This window comes from Mastomys coucha, unplaced genomic scaffold (assembly GCF_008632895.1).
Source record: "Mastomys coucha isolate ucsf_1 unplaced genomic scaffold, UCSF_Mcou_1 pScaffold14, whole genome shotgun sequence".
NCBI classification, from domain to species: Eukaryota; Metazoa; Chordata; class Mammalia; order Rodentia; family Muridae; genus Mastomys; species Mastomys coucha.
Window position 1 is genome coordinate 61,607,516 of NW_022196896.1, and position 8,093 is coordinate 61,615,608.

An 8,093-nucleotide genomic window follows, 5' to 3' on the forward strand; every position below is an offset into this window, starting at 1 on the left:
AAAAAAAAAAAAAAATCTCACTCCCTACCATGCCCAGGCTGACCAGGAATTCTCTGTATATTTTTAGTAATAACTACCATCAATTGCCCCAAGTGTTTGGATTTCAGGCCCTCACCAAGACCAACTTCCTGATTATCTTTACTTAGAACCCTGCTGCCATACTGAATTTGAGGAATCACAACATTTAGTACCCCACTTGTTCTACTCCTAATCGACAACATTTACTGAGTCCCATCCCAGGCTCTCTGCTAAGTTTTCCAATTTTATCACCCAATTTCCTTAACTGCTTTACAGAGATTCTCAATTACTGAAATCATACTAGTTTACAGATAATGAAACTGAATAATACACACATAATCAGTTGTGCAGTCAGTTTAATTCAGAGGTACTTCAAAGTATTCATCAAATTTTTAAAAATTCTTGCTTATTACCTAACTTTTCAAGTTAATGCGGTCCTTCAGGAAATAAATACCAAAAATCATAACAAAAAACCTACTATTGCCTGATTTATGAAATATTTCATAATGTTGCCCAATCAAGTAGGTTAGAAGTAATGTTCATAACACAAACATGAAGAAAGATTATCTCCTACCTACAATATTTTACTATTATATTTATAATGACTACCATATGTGCATTAAGTACAAATGCTGGTCCTTCACTTATACTACCAACTAGCAGATCAGTCACATCTCCTCTTGTACCGACAACAAAGGATTCAACTCAAAATGCCATTACACTTTAGCAGTAGAGGCTGATGCACAACACATTTAGAAACATGGGGGAATATTCTAAGTTTTAGAATATATGCTTTTAATGTGATAAACCATTTGCATTCCTGTAATTAAAATGCCAATTCTAAAAATGAAAACCACCAACCTTTTTACTTAGAAAAAGATGTAAATACATTAAAATACCACTCAAAAGTGTTTTACTTCAAAGTAAAAAAAGTCAAGGCAGATTCTTATGCAGTGGTTTCCAACTGCCTACTCTTTGGTTCAAATTATACCACATTCGAGATCTGTGTCACCCAGTCCATCTTTCTCCCACCTTTAAAACTAAAGAAAAAATTTAAAAGCCTCCTTCTCTAAAATCACACATACTGCTATTCTTTCATCTCACCCCTTTCCTTTCTCTTTCTGTTTAAAATAACATTTTAAACACTCAAATATCTGGGGATACAGAACTGGACTAGTAAGTAGAGGGCTCCAAAGTCAGCTACCAGTACACTAATAAACTACAAGGCCCTTGGCCTGTTCAGCGTGTGCTGTATGCTGGCTATGCCTGTGTGTGTGAACAGACACTGCTGCTGAAGGTAGGACACTCCCTCCCAGCCGCTTTCACCTTTGCAGGCAGGGATCTCTGCTCCTGCACAGGTTTCTCCACTCACGCCCTGTGAACCTGGGACTACGGACACTTGCCATCACACCTGTTTCATTTAGTAACTTGCTACAGGATTTTCCTGTGTAGCCTTGGCTGTCCTCTGTAGAGAAGATGAGCCTCCCACACACAGAGACTATGAGTTCCAAGGACAGAATTCAGGTCAAGTGCCAGTCAATCACTAAGGCATTTCCCTGGACCATTTACTTATTATTTATTTAAGTATTTTTTGTTTTCTTTTTTTAATTTTATTTGTTTGTTTGTTTATTATTTTTGGTTTTTTGAGACAGGGTTTCTCTGCATAGCCCTGGCTGTCCTGGAACTCACTCTGTAGACCAGGCTGGCCTCAAACTCAGAAATCCACCTGTCTCTGCCTCCCAAGTGCTGGGATTAAAGGCGTGCGCCACCACTGCCCGGCCGTATTCTTAGTTTTCTATAAAAATAATTCCTATTGGAGCCATTTTCTTACTTCTCCGATCTCCTTGCTGCACCAAAACACTAACACTTAAGGACAGGATATATTTCAATCAAGTATAGAGGTCTAACATTAAGAATGAATGGCTTCACACATAAGCTTCAATATTGCTCTGCTTCATAAATTATTTATAGGTAGTCTAAGAAAACTAGTTAAAAGACGCTTTTGGCCAATGGAGAGATGGCTCAAGGGCTATAGACTTATACTGTTCTTCCTAGGGTCCCAAGTTCAGCTCCCAGCACCCGTGTTAATGACTCAATACCACCTGTAACTCCGGCTCCAGGAGTACAAACACCCCTTTTTTTCTGGTCTCTGCACCTATGTACATGACATAGTTACATGCACGCACATGTGCGCACACAGAGAAGTTAAATATACTATCTTTTTAATAATGCTTTCTACATGCATCCTTTCATTGCAGTGACAAGTATCAATATTCAAGGTGGGTACTCAGGTTTCCACCAGTTTATATGCCTTTATATCTAAAGTGCCATTGTGAACAATACTGTTAGCAGTTACTTAGCTCAAAAAATTTTAGAAGTAAAAAAATTGTAATAAAAATGTTCCATTTCAAAAGAAAACATGAGACACAACTTGAATAAAGGGTCACATTACACAGAAAATGTAATTAAGAGGCAGAAACATAAAGTTCTTATCAGTGCTATGTTATTCTCTTTCTTGATTTAGCCACTGTCCTAATTTGCTGTCCTGTTGCTGTGATTTGAAACATCCTCACCAAAATCAATTTGGGGAGGAAAGGGTTTTTAGTTCATCTTATACTTCTAGGACCCAGCCCATCTGAGGGAGTCAAAGCAGAAGAGAAAAGGAATGCTGCTTACTGAGCCCTGTGCTCAATCTCTGGCTCACACAGCTAGCTTTTTTATCCTGTCTAGAAACATACTATCACTCAAACTGGACTGGGCCTTCCACATCAATCAGCAACCAAGAGAATGCCCCACGGACACGCCCATGCGCCAATCCAATCTAGACAATTCCCCAACTGAGGTTCCTTCTTCCTAGGTGACTCTAGTTTATGTTGACAAAAAAAAAACAAAAACAAAAACAAAAACAAAAAACTAACCAGTATAAGCACCATTTATAAAAATGTATCCCCTTGAGAGGACTGGAGATATGGCTCAGCATCTAACAGCGTTTGTTGCTCTTACAGAGAACCTAGACTGTTTCCAGATTCCACCTGGTGGTTCACATATAGGCCCTAACCACCACACTGTGGCTCACAACCATTCACAACTCCTGTTCTTGGGGATCAGAGGTCCTCTTCTGATCTCCTTGAGGACCAGGCATGTGTGTGATGTACACGTATGTGCCTTATGTACACATACATACAGGTAAAAGTCATACACATAAATATATCTTAAATTTATTACCTTTGCAAAAATCTAGGGACCTTATGAACTATGTACTTCCCTGCATATTTCAATAAAAGTTAAAAGGATTCATATTTATCTTACTCCTCTCAGCATGCTATCTGGCTTCAGTCTATATTTGTGAAACACAGAAAGTCTCTTGTCCAGTGGTAGTTTACTCTCGCACAACTCTGTTATACATATATTTTTGTTATGAATTACAAGCTAATAATCGGAACCAAGTAAACCAAGAAGTTATATTATAATGTAGCTTGTATCTGGACAACTTGGGCAGAGACCAAGTTTTCATCTTTCCTAGACAGGAACTACCAGAGGTACAGAATGTGTTACAGAGAGCTAAGCTTCTGTCTCCGGATGTTTGCTGCGGTGGCACAGCTGTGCTGTTTACTGGATAGGGTTTCACTAGATAGACAGAGCACAGCAAACCTGGAACTTCCCAAGTAAAGCTCAGCCTGCCTTCCAATCAGGATCCTTCTACCATGACCTCCCCAGTGCTAGCTAGGACTCTAAATGTATCTTAAAATAAAAGTAAGCTATCACTAGTTATCTTTAAGTGACAGCTCTTACACATTGGCAGTTTTATATATTATGCATTCTTGATTCTTGATGCCAAAATAGACCTACCTGTATGCTTAAAATAAAATTTAAATATTCTTTTAAAACTCAGATCAACAGACACCTGAATTAACTTATTATAAATTATCATGGTATTTTATTTCACAAGATATACGACCAAAAAATTTACTTTTTGAATCTTACTCTTTCCATATTCTATCAGTTTCTCAAAAGGCCATATTGTATAATGAAGAGCTACTCCTGCCTTTTGCATGAAACATCAAGGTAAATATTCTGTTTACAAATATATGTGATTCATGAACAATCCAAAATAATTGTCTTACGGAGTCATAAAAACCTTTATCATACATGTTTGTTGGAGGGGTACTACTAATTACCAACATTCTCCTATCCCCAAACCCAACTCCAGATCCTCAAAGTTCTAAATGAAAAAAGACAAACTCCAATAAAAAAAACCACCAAGGAAATGATGTTATGAAGGACTCCCCACCCAACCCCACTAACACACCATACCCACCGACCGCCACAATGGCTCAATGTTGTTGAGGATGGTCTTTAATAAGCACTAGTCTACAGCTTGTCACAAAGTCAACAAATACATATGGGCTGGCCAATAAGAACTACAGAGCTTTAATGCCAAGCTCAGCTAAGTATGGCATCTCAGGAGAGGCGTATAAAGCAGGGATGCTCTCTAGCTACATACTACTTAAAGAAGAACCGATGTACAAACTTAGCCACTGTAGGTGACAGTCACTCAAAGCTGTTTCTCTTCCCCCTCACCATCACCTTAGGACTGGCTGGGAGATCCCAATGTCCCTCATTGTATTTCAAAATAACGATACCTAGGCTCCAGCCTGGATTTCTGACTCAACAGGGGACTCAAATCTTACGGCTTCCACTTAACACCTGCCTTCCACAGGAACAAATGAAGAAAAACCCAGCAGTGCTCCGGGTGACACGGGCCTCCTCATTGTGACCAACAATTGTTCTGTGCTGTAACAAGATGACCTCAGAAGTTAGGGAAGTCCTCAGCTATTAGAAGATACATCACACTTAGACTCGATGCTCTTTCCGGGCCTTCCTTCCTTCCTACCTCCTGGCATTAACTAGTCCAGTGTGTTTTCTCGTGTGTACAGATGATAAGCCCTGGGAGGTGCCAGGAAGTGCAAAACAATGCGAATGCCTACTGCAATTGTTCAGGTACTCCCTTCAGGCAAGCACTGAGGTGTCCCTTCGGGTAAAAGTCCCCTGCATCAGTGTGCGACAGCTATTCGCCATGCAGGGCTATTTGTTGAGTGATGACGCCTGTCTGGTGGGGCTTAATCATACAATGGCTTACCACACTTTCACTCCAGCAAACCCGCGATTGTCAGTCTCTACTTACACTAACAAACTGAATGTCGTCTTCGTTTTCATCCGTGGTTGACTCTGATGCCTCGGGCCCAGCTGGTGGGACAGATTCTATTATCTATAAACAAAAGCCAAAACACGCTTATCTATTCAGCCACACGGTCGCAGGAAGAAATTCTCCCCAAAAGGAACGATTTAAGACAAAAGCCCCTAAGGGGAAACAGTAGGATCAAGCGGAAATCCAGCTCAGGGAACTGCAAGGAAGAGGCCGGGTTTGCTAAGGAGTCTTGGAGCGGCAGAGACCTTAGCCTCCCAGGCGAGCTGCCACAGTTCCCCTCCCCGCCTTTATAGGTGCAGGGGTGCAGGCTCTAAATCTCCGGGATCGGGGATACAGGCTACAAATACAAGGCCGGCCAGCCTCCAACCCCCTCTCACCCTCGGGGCTGCGGCTGCTGCAGCTGCTGCAGCTAGGGCGGCCAGGGGCTGGGGGCGGCCGGACCGCCATTGTTGAGGACTCCACGCATACGTGCACCAGGCCCGGAGGCCCCGCACTCGCCCGAGGCTGCGGCCGGGTTGAGGCCCGAAGCTGAGAAGACAAACCAAACCCTTCGGGGTCGGGCTCGGCGGAGCCAAGGTCCGGGCCGCCACCACTCACCTCCGGCCCTGGGTCTCCCATTTCTCCCACGGCCTGTCAGCACCGCGCTCCCGCAGCCGATGCTGTTCCAGACGCCGCCGCCACGACTTCCCTCTCGCCCTGCGCCACGCGATCCGCCCTGCGTGAGCGCCCACGCAGCTGACGCCTCAGGTCGCGGGGACGCCGAGCTGCAAGACCTCCTCAAGCACGGCCTCACTGCCGCTAGCTTCCAGCGCCGCTTTGTACGCTCCCCGCCTTCCTCCCGCCCCGAGAGGGATTCTGGGAGTTGTAGTTTCCACTGGTCTCGAAGCTGACGACCGCGTGGCGGGGAAAGCTGGCCAGGGTCTGGAGCTTGGCGCTCACCTGCATTTCCGGAAGATGGCGGGAGGAGGTGATGAAGGTTTTGATGTAGTTTTGAGTCCACGCCAAATCTCGTTCTGCTGCCGCCTTTAACGTAGAGACACTCACAGGAAAAGAGCTCCACTGGCAACAAGCGACGAAGATGGAAAAACATGGAAGACTTTTTCCTCCCAATTACATCTTGGCAAAGGTGGCAGGGGCAAGAGCGTATTATAGATGGCGTTCCTGAAAGGTCATTAATTCTTGCAGAAATCTCACAAAGTAGCTTCCTTGTTGTCCACAGGTCACCAGATTGCGCATGGTTCCTGTAAACTAAAAGAAGCATTACTGATCAGGTCCCAGAGGGCTGCCGCTAGTCAATCATGGTTCTCCCTTCCTCTTTTCAGGCTAGGTTGAGTTGATAGGTTAATTACTTGGAGAGTGGGACAGAGAGGTGTGGGCAAAGGGAGACCGGTGGATAACAGACCTGGGAATGTCAGTTTACCGTTTCAGATCTTTAGTGATCATACTGTTATGAAAGCAAAGCTCAGTGGTCTTTGTTTCAGGCCAGAGAATGGATGGATGGGTAGGTTTAAGTGAAGTCCAAGACCTAAAGCGCTTGAGCTATTCAGTCTCTCTTATGGCTTCTATCTCCCAGTACTAGCAAGTATTCAGTCTCGCTAATGGACCAGAGAGAGGAGCAAGGAGTAAAGATGGAGTCCAGAGTTCAGAGGGAAAGTGAAAGCAGCTAAAGGCTGGCCCCCCTTTGATCACGAAACCCTACCACAGTGGTAGAATAATGTAATTTTTCAACATATTCTCGGGCCCTTATAAAGTAAAACTGAGGGCTGGAGAGGTGGCTCAGCAGTTAAAACCATTGACTGCTCTCCTGAGAGGTCCTGAGTTCAACTCCCACAATCACATGGTGGCTCACAACCATCTATAATGAGATCTGATGCTCTCTTCTGGTGTGTTTGAAGACAGCCACAGTGTTGGGAGCCAAATGGCCCTTGGCTGACCTGCCTCCACCTGACTAGAATCCAGAGATAAATATTCTGCCTGGCAACCACAAGTTTCCTGCTTGGCCCTGAGATAAGAATGATCAGTGTACCTTGACTTCTGAGAAACCGTTGCCTACCCAACCGTTTCCTCCCTACCTGTTGTCCTTGGGGTTCCCATGACCCCCAGAAGATCTTGTAATTCTTCACTGTACTCCCTCCTGCCCCCCGCCCTTCCAAAACCTTGTTTTAAATTTGAGCTTCTGTTTTCAGTAAACGGCTCTTGCCAAGCAATGCTTCCTTGAGTCCTGTCTTCTCTCTCGCCCATTCTTTATTTTCAGGTTGCGACTCTCCTCGTGTCCCCCGAATTACTGAGACCAGCGGGTTGGGTCAGAGTGGCGCCTCAACGTGGGGCCCGAGGCACGGGTCGCTCCCCCTGGACGGATTAAGATCCAGATCGCTCTCTGATGTTTATGACTGCTACAGCTCGCCCGGCTGCTGCAGTTATTAGGTAAGTCATCCGTCTTAACTTTTATCAAGAATGGGTAAGTCTTTGTTTAAGGAGGTCCGTTTTATTAAAGACCTCAAAGAAGCCCTCAGAGAGAGGGGCATCAGGGTTAAAAAGAAACATTTGGTTGAATTTTTTATTTTTGTTGATGAAACATGTCCTTGGTTCATGATTCACGGTCCTACAGTTGACTCTAAGAAGTGGCAAAAGGTGGGACATGAATTAAATGCTTTGATTGAAAAAGAAGGCCATGATGCAATTAGTCATAGTGTTTTTATTATTGGGGTCTCGTCCGTGATATTATTGAATCGTCAGACGCTGAGGCAGGACATAAACAACTCTTGTCTGTAGCAGAGTTCTGCCTGAGAAACTCCCGTCCGCCCTCTTGATCTTCCTCTCATTTTTCTGTGCCTCCGCCATTATCTACCCTTATCACTATGCCCTC

The 8,093-nt window shown here is 44.1% G+C and overlaps 1 protein-coding gene across 4 annotated transcripts in view; it reads right to left on the bottom strand.

Moving 5' to 3' along the window:
• The window catches only part of Znf451 (zinc finger protein 451), a 57,799-nt gene extending 50,743 nt beyond the window's left edge, over positions 1-7,056 (bottom strand). Inside the window, exons 1-3 of one of the 4 annotated variants that reach the window (XM_031367094.1) lie at positions 6,648-7,056; positions 5,825-6,475; positions 5,204-5,287 (exon numbers count right to left, since the gene is read on the bottom strand). In XM_031367094.1, the coding sequence (XP_031222954.1) occupies positions 5,204-5,287; positions 5,825-5,845 (105 nt within the window). In that variant the 5' untranslated portion in view covers positions 5,846-6,475; positions 6,648-7,056. Of the gene's footprint in view, positions 1-5,203; positions 5,288-5,604; positions 5,645-5,824; positions 6,476-6,647 lie in introns of those variants that run through there. The other 3 variants (XR_004117848.1, XM_031367091.1, XM_031367092.1) reach the window with 3 other exon arrangements.
• Between the last annotated feature and the right edge of the window lie 1,037 nt (positions 7,057-8,093).